The 10,849-nt window shown below is 40.0% G+C and overlaps 2 protein-coding genes across 2 annotated transcripts; both read right to left on the reverse strand.

Annotated features, from left to right (window-relative positions):
* Positions 1-439: 439 nt before the first annotated feature.
* LOC116407827 lies at positions 440-2,658 on the reverse strand. The gene is made up of 6 exons (XM_031893871.1): positions 2,622-2,658; positions 2,398-2,472; positions 2,193-2,293; positions 1,809-1,962; positions 1,365-1,524; positions 440-943 (listed from the first exon to the last, which is right to left on the reverse strand). Exons 1-6 carry the CDS (start codon positions 2,656-2,658, stop codon positions 802-804), a joined length of 669 nt encoding a protein of 222 aa, XP_031749731.1. The 3' UTR covers positions 440-801.
* A 268-nt stretch (positions 2,659-2,926) lies between these two features.
* LOC108648815 lies at positions 2,927-6,857 on the reverse strand. Its single transcript, XM_031893511.1, has 7 exons — positions 6,572-6,857; positions 4,886-4,960; positions 4,323-4,409; positions 4,155-4,175; positions 3,729-3,743; positions 3,290-3,379; positions 2,927-3,137 (listed from the first exon to the last, which is right to left on the reverse strand). Exons 1-7 carry the CDS (start codon positions 6,840-6,842, stop codon positions 3,043-3,045), a joined length of 654 nt encoding a protein of 217 aa, XP_031749371.1. The 5' UTR covers positions 6,843-6,857; the 3' UTR covers positions 2,927-3,042.
* Positions 6,858-10,849: the final 3,992 nt, after the last annotated feature.

Here is a 10,849-nt window from a genome sequence, read left to right on the forward strand (position 1 = left end):
CAGGCAGAGTATGGCACACAGGCAGGTTAGGGCAGGCAGAGTATGGCACACACAGGCAGGGTAGGGTAGGCAGAGTATGGCACACACAGGCAGGGTAGGGCAGGCAGAGAATGGCACACACAGGCAGGGTAGGGCAGGCAGAATATGGTACACACAGGCAGGGTAGGGCAGGCAGAGAATGGCACCCACAGGCAGGGCAGGCAGAGAATGGCACCCCGGCAAGGTAGGGCAGGCAGAGTATGGCACGCAGAGGGAGCATAGGGCAGGCAGAGTATGGCACACAGAGGCAGCATAGGGCAGGCAGAGTATGGCACACACAGGCAGGGTAGGGCAGGCAGAATATGGCACACAGAGGCTGGGTAGGGCAGGCAGAGAATGGCACACACAGGCAGGGCAGGCAGAGTATAGCATCCAAAAAATACGATACAGACTACAGAAATAAAATAAAAATATAATTTATTGTATTTTTATAGACAAAAACAAAGTTTTTTTTACACTCTTCTGCGATGTCCACAACACAAGTAACGGTTCTGCCCCATTGGCTCCTTGTCCATAAACAAAATATCTCTCTGAATACACAATAGCAGCGTCTGCTCCCTCTTTATACCCCCAACCCGCCGACCATCCCGCTATCGCCCTTCCTCACCAACTTATTCGTTATTTTGGCAAATGCCTTTAAATAACATCAGCCTCTATAACAGTAGCTGTTAATAAGGAGGTATAAAGAGGGAGCGCTGTGTAAGTATTCAGGGCAGAATGACCTTGGGTTACAGCCATAGGGGAACAGAATATCTGTTGCCCTCAGCCATCTGTTTGTGTTGCCTCTTCTCTAGTGTCCGGCTTGCTCTTCTCAATATCCATAGAGATCTTCACTTCTTCCAGTTCCGTTGGTTCCTTCTGGACAGAAGCCTTTTCTTCTCTGTTGCTTTCTCTTATTAACAAACTGAAATATCAAAAACAGTCTTGTGAGGCATCTTCCAAGGGGTCTTATCCTTATTTCTCACAACTCCCCATAAAACTCAAATATAGTAAGCCTAGAAAGATTTGGTTTACGCATTTATGCTAAGCCACCATGGTATAAAAACATTCTCTCCTGCCACCCCCCTTTGTGTATAATAGGAATTGTATGAAAACACCAGCTTGGACCTTCTCACCTGCCTGTGAACATTTCTCTTGTGACAATCACATGTTAAAGACCCCTACTAGTATTTCCAGGCCATACCCATGGAATAAAATGGGAAGGGGACGGGGTGATTTTGGATGTTTAGAAGCTGCATTTTAGGTACTAAAAATAGGAGGAATGCTTGAGAATCATTCCATGTGCCTCAGCTTTTAATTCCCAATGTTAATTAAAGCAAACTTACCATATGCAAATCATTATTGATGCAGAAATCGCCAATGAGATAACAGTAGCACATATCACTGTGATTTGGGCCAACTGGTTATCTTTAAATGTATCTTTCATATCTTCAGCAGGAAGTGGAACTGATGAGTCCAGAGATAGGGGTTTTGGTGGGCTCACAACTACACATGAGAAACAAAGATGAATATTTGTTATACTGGGTATTAGATCATGCTTCCTAAATAACAATATGAACAAATGATATATTGTAGAAAAGACAATTCTTATTGGGAATGATAGAGTCTAATAAGGACTCCTCACTATGTCTGTAATGCTAAGGAGAATATGTGATGGGACCAAAATGTTGGGTCAGTGTTTAATACCCTGAATGCTGTACTTATTTCCATTTTATCTGCCCACAGATTAATACACATGGTATCACTGCTATTTATTAATAAATACTTACCTTTTACTGTAAAATCCACTCTGCTTATTGGAAACATTGAATCTTTGGTCTTTGCTGTACAGGTGTAACGACCTGAAAGCTCCTTGCCAGCTTTTTCTATATGAATTTGTGGTTTGTTGGAGGTCTTCAAGGGAAAGACGCCCACTTCATCTTTCTAGAAAGCAAAAAAAATGGGAAAACCATGTTATATGATAGTGACAAATATCGGTTTTCCTAAACAAATTGGCAAACTCAAAACATTTGATCAACCAAGTCATTGAGCGGCCTATAGAAGCTTACAGGTACCATTATATACACTTTTATAACCCCCTTCTCACTCTTCATCATCCTCCAATGTAAGAAATGAATTGATTAATCAGTATTTAGAGAATTGTGGCAATCTACCTTTTCTAAAACAAATTCAAGTTTTCCACCAATGCTGTCTAGAAATTTCACGTTGCAGTCAAACTTTACATCTTCACCTTCAGCAACTTGGATATCCTGATCTAGAAGATACAAATATTGCAATAAAAATGAATGAGTTCCTCTCAAGCTCTGATTATAGGCCCAGCCAGAACCCTACCAAGACCCAAAAGAGAACACAACTCACCTTTACAATGCAGCACCTCATTGAGGCACTTCTTGTATTCCGTGCAAGCATGGCATGGTTTCTTAGTTGTTCTGTCTGCAGATATAGAAATGAATACATTCAGATTTTCATTCCTGCCAGAGGCACAGTCACAATGCTTATGCTTGGTGATTTAACTTTTCAATTGACATTTATATTGATTTGAATATTCTTTGTAAATGTAATTGCAATTGAAAGCCATTTGCCTGTTTTGGCACTGCTGGTTCTGTCTCCTGAAACCATGTAGGACTTCCTCCATAGCCTACAGGCTTCTTCATAGATCTGTAAATGAACTGCCTTCTGCTACATTGATTCAATAGCAGAAAATAGCAAGCGGTACTCAGACACTGCTTTCAATTGAAATTACATTTAGGGATAACTTTAAAGCCAATGGAATTTGTTATGAAAGTGTATGGGAAAGTTTCCAGGAATCTTCTTTCCTTAATAAAGCATTTTCCCAGTTTTCTATTGCTAACTATGGAATTTATTAAATGATTCATCATATTAATGCAAGTGTTTTCTGGGGTTTTCTGCAGAAAAGGTGGAAAGCACCAACAAGTGATATATAATTTCAGTTAAATCAGTTGAATTATGTCTTGGATGGAAAACCAGTGCTAATAGTATATATTATATTGTATTCAGACATGAATGTGGAAGCTGTAAGTACTTACGTTGACATACTTTTCCATAACACACACACATCACGCAGTTAGACATAATTTCTAAAAAAAAAAAAGAAATAATTTAATTAGTAAATGAATTTTCCCTCTGTCTAACAAGAGGCCTCTTCATGCAATACAGTGACATTTTGGGATTTAGTGGTCTCCACTCTTTTACTAAGGTTTAAGGAAACTGTATGCTATAAAAAACGTACCGTCACATTTGTTCTCTTTGGGGCCCCCGACACACGCCAGAGTCTGCTCTTTGCATGTGCCGCATTGAATGACTTTCTGCTCAAGAACTCCTAGAAATATAGAAAATGATTATATATCAGTACTAAGTTACACAAAGCTAAAGTCCTGGAGGTACCTCAAGGTACTGGAGGATCTCCCTGTTGCCCCCAGATAGTAGTAATTCCATCCGCCCTTTCTTATACCCCTCCCACAGGTCTATATCACACCTGTTACATTTACAATTGTTTACATCTAATTGTTGTCAATGGGACCTCAGTGTGTCTGGTGGGCCCACTGATACCCATACCCCATGCACCAGGTACTATGGATGGAGAAATAGTATAGAAATAGTAACTTTATAATACTAAATAACCAAACTATTTATATTATGCTGTCACTGAAGCATTAGACTTTACTCACCACAATTGAAGCCACCTAGAAAAGACAAAAAGAAGAAAAAGTTACAATATAGGAAATAAAATATATATCAGCAATTGGTGAGTACAGAAAATTCTATTAATATATAAAGAGACACATCTATCTCTTAAATGGGAATTTCAGTTTTTGTTGATTTTTAAAAATGTTTATTAAATTGCTGCTTTGTTAGATTATTTTATGGATTATTTACTAAGGGAACATATTAGATAGAACTGGGGTATCGAGCAATTTGAGCTTCACTACCACTTGTAGAGAGTTAACAGTAATTAAACAAGTCCCCACGTTTAAAATAACAATATATTGGTAAATCTAGATTTATTTCTGCATTTGGGGTACAAAATACAATGCGCTACTCTTGCTACTGCCTTACTACTCATCACTATAACAAACAGGATTCATAAAACTTACCTTTCACATTGGGGCATGTACCTAAAAAGTGAAACAGAGAACAATTAGTAAATATTTCAAGATAATTCATTTCAAACATATTCCTTAGAAACAATTTTTTTAGATTAAGTGGATAAATTATTATATGTGTCAGACAATACAGGTATTTATTGCGGTTAAATTACTTACGTTCTTGCTCAAACGTTTGAACAATAATCTCAGATTTCCGTTGTAGCTCTTTCACGTTTGATTCTATGACCTTGAGAAGTCTGGCTCCTGCATAAACATGAAAAAGAAGGCAGAGTTCAGAGAAGAGAGCTGAAGGTGTGTATATTGGGAAGTTGGTTAGAATTACAATCTCTTGCATTAGATACAACTTTATGTTGGGGGTCAATTCCCATTCCTAACTGCAGGGTAGCAGAATTGTTGAATTATTAACAAGACAAATCTGACCCAAACAGCAATTGCACAGGTTTAAACATCCCGTTGGACAAAGAGTGTATTTAAGATCGCATTAATATGATTCTCAACCGACAGGCCCCCATAGGCCCAGTGTATGATCCAATCACTGACCCCAGGGCCTACAATTGGATCAGTCTACTTTGCCCCTGTGCATTGGTGGTCGAACTGGATCCCAATCCACTTGTTTGGTGGATCTGGCAGTGTACGGCCACCTTTATTCCAGCAACTAGAAAACTTTGTAGCTTTTTGTTCTCCAAATAAACATCATTTTCTAGTAGAATTAAGCTTACCTTTAAATTTAGTATCTGCTATAGTTTTCATTGTTTTTCGAAACTCCTTGGCCAATTCAGCTATCCCGAGGGTATCTGTAAAAGAAACAGATTATAAAATTTGTCTTGAATTTCACATACTGGGTTAGTCTGAATGTGCATTAATGGGACTTAGATTGTAAGCTCTACGGGGCAGGGACCTCCTTCCTTTGCAGTGCTATTTATTCAAGTATGTGTTTCCCCTAGAGTGATGCAGCCGCCAGTTTGCTGGGAAATGGTCATTTTTAATACAGTAATTTTCCGCAATTAACTAACATGGCGTGCGTTCATTCGCGCGACTATTTATATGCAGCTACAAGTGATGACATGTTTCGCCAGGCATGGATTCGCAGCAAATTTTTGGATATGCGGCGAATTTTTCCACTGCAAATTTTTTCATGCGTTTCGCAAAACAATCTGCCAATGGCAAAAGGCATGAAAAAATTCACCACGCAAAAATTCACCGCATGACCAAAAATTTACACAGGCGTCAAAAAATAATAGTCACGGGCAACAATTTTTTTGCCCGCACAACATTTTTGCCGTTTTGTGGATCTTTCAAAAGATTTGCTAATTTTTCACCAAAGATAACCAGAACACATTTGCTCATCACTAGTGGCTACTATTTATAAGCATCTACCAATTATATATGTGGCTACTATTTATATACACTATTTATATGCGGCGACAATTTATATACAGTATTTATAAGCTACTATTTATGTCCGGCAACTAAACGCAAGCGTTATTTAGCACATGTACCGACAAATACCGCATTGAAATAGTCTTTGCGAGTTAAATAACGCATGCGATATTGCACGTAAAATAGCGCAAGTATGCTTATAGAGAATCGTGCGAAAAGTCGCGAAAATTAAGACGCAATAAAATTTTTACTGCACGCTAAAAATAGCGCACGTTATTTCGCACTTTAGTGAATCGGCCCCATAGTGTTTTATATACTGTAGGTGTCTAACTCGGTTATACGTCTCTTATTTATAAAAGCACCAAATCCATCAGTTTTGCATTTGGATCAATACTAAATCCTCCGCAAAAGATTCAAAGAAGATACCAAATTTGAGGCCTATTTGAAATTAAAATGTGAACAAAACTTTGCAATGGCATATTGTGATAATGCAGGATTTGGCTGAATCCTCAGAGTATATTTGTTAAAATGTAACTGAGCATTTGAAAAAAAAACTCATAATCTCGACAAACTGCTCCCATCTTGTATATGTATAATCTAAAGAAGTTAGTTATATCCAAATCTTGCTATGGCAACAAAATCATGGGGAACAATTAGGCCGTAAGATTTCTGTTTTTTTTTTAAAAATATAGGATTCTGGGGTTTTTATTTGCAACTGTGTTTTTTCGAAAAGACTTCTAGAGACTTTTCCATAATTGCAGCAAAATTGCAATCTTGCAACTTTAGTAAATTCCCCCTTAGACAGATTGGGGGTTGGATTCAGTGCATCCCTAAAAGAAAGACTTTTGTAATTTATGGTGCTGTGTTTTGTATTAAATATTGGCCATTAAAACACAAAGCAAACATTATATTATGATACACTTTTAACAGACAGTATAATTAAATACTACCTGTACTAATACAAATATGCTTTATAGAGCCCAGTCCTACCAGCTTGGCATATTAGTTACAGAGCTAATACTTACCCAGTGTCCTCTCTTCCATACTGGCAACAACGCCCTCAAAGGTAACTGTAAATATTTTTTCCAAAAATCTTTTAATAAAACCTATTTTGGAATATTCAATCGCATCAAGCTTGTGTCCCTTGTCAAACAGGTTTATAAATTCATCCTTGATTTTATAAAACTCCTTGTCACATCTAAGGCATGCTAATGTAGGAACAGAGCTTTTAGTGAATATAAAAAATTGAAATAAAAGAAGAATAAAAAAATTGATGAAAAAATGCTGGAAACGCATCTTGCTTGTTGTTTGTAGCCAACCAACAAGCAAAATGAGACCCAGCAGGAAACAGCACACTCTACATAAACCTTCGTGATGTCATAATGGTTACACTGGCTATGTGCTGGTGATGTCATAATGGTTGTCATGGTGATGTTATACTGGCTATGTGAAGATGATTTTAAAATGACTGACTGTTTAAACTGTTGGTATTAACATAGCTAGTAATTAGATTGCTCTGAGAAAATGTTAAACATTTTAACCTCAGTTTGTTTCTATGTAGGTTTATGTACATTACATGTCAACGGAATAAATTGTGTTTTATGTACATTATCAAATATTTTCCAGTTTTTTTAAACCCAGCAAGAGACACACAGAGAGAAAGCAGAACACTCTAACAAAGCTTTCATTGGGTGCCAAAATGGCTGACACTTGCACATGATGGATGTGTGTCTTTCTTTCAACCTCAGCAAGTTGTTGCTATTTAGCTCTCTATACATTTCTGTTAATGCCATGAATGTGTTTTATCTGCATTGTAAAATATATTCCACTTCTTTTTAACAATCAACAAGATGCAGCAAGAAATCAGCACACTCTAAAGCACTTGTCATTATGATGCCATAATGGCTGACACGTGCACACCTCAATACACAAAATTAAGAGTGTGGTGTATGTGACACTTAATGAGCTTAATGGGCTTCACATGCAAATGATGTTCATTTATGGCTAGACATTAGCATCCATTTGGCTGGCACTTCCAACAATGAACTATAGGTTCCCATTAACCTCACCCAAATCCCTATCTGGTACAGCTGGGGCGCCCAGAAGGTAGATCGTGGTTTACCAGTAGATCACTTTAAAGTTTCTGGTAGACCTTAAGGTGGAATGCAGTGGGGTAACATCCCGCCACTTCATTTTTCCCCCCAGCATACTGGAGCTTTTGAGTGCGCCTGCTCAAGCCATCCGTCTTTGTAGTTTCATCCCAGTATCTCTGCCCATGAATACAATGCTGGCTGTGTCCAGCAGTGCTGTATTCACAAGTGGTGGGCAAGGGAAGGCATATAGATGCCTCCTCCTTTCACTACCTAATTAGCGCATCATTCAGAGGCCAGACCCTGCATTGGGTCATTTACTTAAAGGTGCCACTGAAATACCCTCAAAGCAGATGGCTATGGGGCAGAAAGTCCCTGATTTCCTGATCATGCGAGCAATTCCTGGGCACCCATTCTGACTTGGTTAACTCGCCTCCAGAGTTATGTCATGTCCAGTTCACTATGATGTCAATTCCTTTTTCATGGTTCATGGGTTGTAAAGGGTTGTCAGGTAAAGGTCGGGTTGTGGTTCCTCTAACAAAGGGTGCAACAAAACCCTGTAATTACTGATCACCCAATGGCAGACCCATATAGAGCCAAGTATCAGTGCTGATTACTGGGTAACTACAAGGCTGTCAAACTGAAAGACCATGGGTCAGATGTGGCCCTCACAGGACTTTCTGGTCACCAGTCTGGTCAAGGGCACAACAGAAGTCCTTGTATGACAATCCACCCCATGATCATGACATTTAATAAATAATCAGCCCATTCAATGTAAAAAACTTGCACAGCACCAGACTAGTGCAATGTATTGTTCAAAGCCCTCAACAAGCCAAAGACATCATTGTGACCCAATAGTGTTAGGCAGTATGGCACTTGCATATATCAAAGTAATAGAGAAGGAACACAGTGTGCACAGTTAATTATGTCCTAATTATTGGCTGCCTAGTAAAGATATGATTAATAGAAGTTGTATATATGTTTTGCCTACAATCCTATGGCATCACCTAATTTTGCTCTGGTGATGGAACCTTCATATACCACATACACTAATCCTAGTTCCACTTAAATTAGAGTAGCATGTCTGTTAGATGCTATGAAGACAGAATAAAGAGCCCCCATGCCCCCCATGGACGCCTGTGTGCATATATAGATATAAGTACATGCTGATTAATAATGTATATATGCACATATTTCATGAGATTCTAGTTGTATGCACAAAGGCAGTGCAGAATATTACATTCTCTCTTAAGTCTGATGATGTTGAAGGTTTCGGTCTTTTTAATATTAGCGGCCTTGCTAATTATAATTTCTAGGAAACAGGAATATTTTTGTAGAAATTCCCTAATGCTTTGTTTTTAAAGGCACACACATTGCAGGATTGCTGGATTTCCTGTTTTAAAAAAGCATGTTTGTGTCATTTGTGCCCAGAAAAGACAATTTCTAATAGGTTATTAAACCAGACTAGCAAATCAGGGGTCCAATGGTTGGGTGGTTGTAGTCGACCATACGCAAAGATGGGCAAGTAGCTAGGGAGCCAAACAAGGCGGTCCCACATATAAAGTGCGGCATTGGCAAACTCTCTTCTATCACTAGAACAAGTGGGGTGGCAGCTTGGCCTCTGAACCGTTTCTCTCTCCAATCTAATCTGATTTTGTGTAAGGAGAGACCAACTGGGACTGATGGCTCTGGGTTTATATAGATGGTCCTGTGTTCATACTGATGGCTCTGGGTTCATACTGATGGCTCTGGGTTTATACTGATGGCTCTGGGTTTATATATATGGTCCTGTGTTTATACTGATGGTTCTGGGTTTATAGTGATGGCTCTGGGTTTATAGTGATGGCTATGTGTTCATACTGATGGTCCTGTGTTCACACTGATGGCTCTGGGTTTATATAGATGGTCCTGTGTTCATACTGATGGCTCTGGGTTTATACTGATGGCTCTGGGTTTATATAGATGGTCCTGTGTTTATACTGATGGTTCTGGGTTTATAGTGATGGCTCTGGGTTTATAGTGATGGCTATGTGTTCATACTGATGGTCCTGTGTTCACACTGATGGCTCTGGGTTTATAGTGATGGCTCTGGGTTTATACGGATTGTCCTGTGTTCATACTAATGGCTCTGGGTTTATACGGATTGTCCTGTGTTCATACTAATGGTCCTGTGTTCATACTGATGGCTCTGGTTTCATACTGATGGCTCTGGGTTTATACGGATTGTCCTGTGTTCATACTAATGGCTCTGGGTTTATAGTGATGGCTCTGGGTTTATAGCGATGGCTCTGTGTTCATACTGATGGTTCTGGGTTCATACTGATTTAGCATGCCTTTTGGATACAATATTTGTTGTGACTGATTGGGAAAGCAGAGGTTGCATTCTTTTGGTATGCTGATACTGGTGCTAGCACCATATTGACTTTGCACTAGTGTGTTGCATTCATAGGCACAATATGCTAGGGCAGTGCTGTCCAACTGGCGGCCCGCGACCCCCCTCTGTGTGGCCCCCCACCTGTCTGACTGCTTTGATGGTTTACCCTTGTATAAGCTTTAAATGGTATCAGTACTGAGATTAACAGCCCCCCTGCATTGCTCACACCTCAGATTCAGGCTGTAATCAGGCTGTATTGTTTAAAAATGTAATCCCCTGTGTTGTTCACACCTTTTAATCTATGCATTGTTTACCCCCTGCAGTGTTCACACCTCAGGCTCAGGCTGTAATCACCCACATTGTTCAACTGTTCACACCTCAGGCCTGTGTGTAGGCAGCATAGGGTAGGCAGAGTATGGCACTTAGGCAGCATGGGGCAGGGAGGGTATGGCACAAACAGGCAGCATAGGACAGGGAGGGTATTGAACACACAGGCAGGGTAGGGCAGAGTATGGCACACACAGGCAGGGTAGGGCAGAGTATGGCACACACAGGCAGTATATGGCAGATAGAGTATGGCACACAGGCAGGGTAGGGCAGAGTATGGCACACACAGGCAGCATATGGCAGGCAGAGTATGGCACACACAGGCAGGGTAGGGCAGAGTATGGCACACACAGGCAGCATATGGCAGACACAGGCATCATAGGGCAGGCAGAGTATGGCACACACAGGCAGCATATGGCAGACACAGGCATCATGGGGCAGGCAGAGTATGGCACACACAGGTAGCGTAGGGCAGGCAGAGTGCTACCCTATGCTGCCTGTGGGAGGTGAAC

Source organism: Xenopus tropicalis, chromosome 9 (genome assembly GCF_000004195.4).
Source record: "Xenopus tropicalis strain Nigerian chromosome 9, UCB_Xtro_10.0, whole genome shotgun sequence".
NCBI lineage: Eukaryota > Metazoa > Chordata > Amphibia > Anura > Pipidae > Xenopus > Xenopus tropicalis.

What these genes read in the sequence shown, in the direction of transcription:
- LOC116407827 (XM_031893871.1), bottom strand. Translation starts at nt 2,658, where the DNA reads ATGGTTTCAGGAGACAGAACCAGCAGTGCCAAAACAG. An exon ending in AACCAGCAGTGCCAAAACAG is followed by an intron (nt 2,473 to 2,621) that starts GCAAATGGCTTT and finishes CTATATCTGCAG; the next exon opens with ACAGAACAACTAAGAAACCA. An exon ending in TCAATAATGATTTGCATATG is followed by an intron (nt 944 to 1,364) that starts GTAAGTTTGCTT and finishes TTGATATTTCAG; the next exon opens with TTTGTTAATAAGAGAAAGCA.
- LOC108648815 (XM_031893511.1), bottom strand. Translation starts at nt 6,842, where the DNA reads ATGCGTTTCCAGCATTTTTTCATCAATTTTTTTATTCTTCTTTTATTT. An exon ending in TATGGAAGAGAGGACACTGG is followed by an intron (nt 4,961 to 6,571) that starts GTAAGTATTAGC and finishes TTTCTTTTACAG; the next exon opens with ATACCCTCGGGATAGCTGAA. An exon ending in TCAAACGTTTGAGCAAGAAC is followed by an intron (nt 4,176 to 4,322) that starts GTAAGTAATTTA and finishes TTCACTTTTTAG; the next exon opens with GTACATGCCCCAATGTGAAA.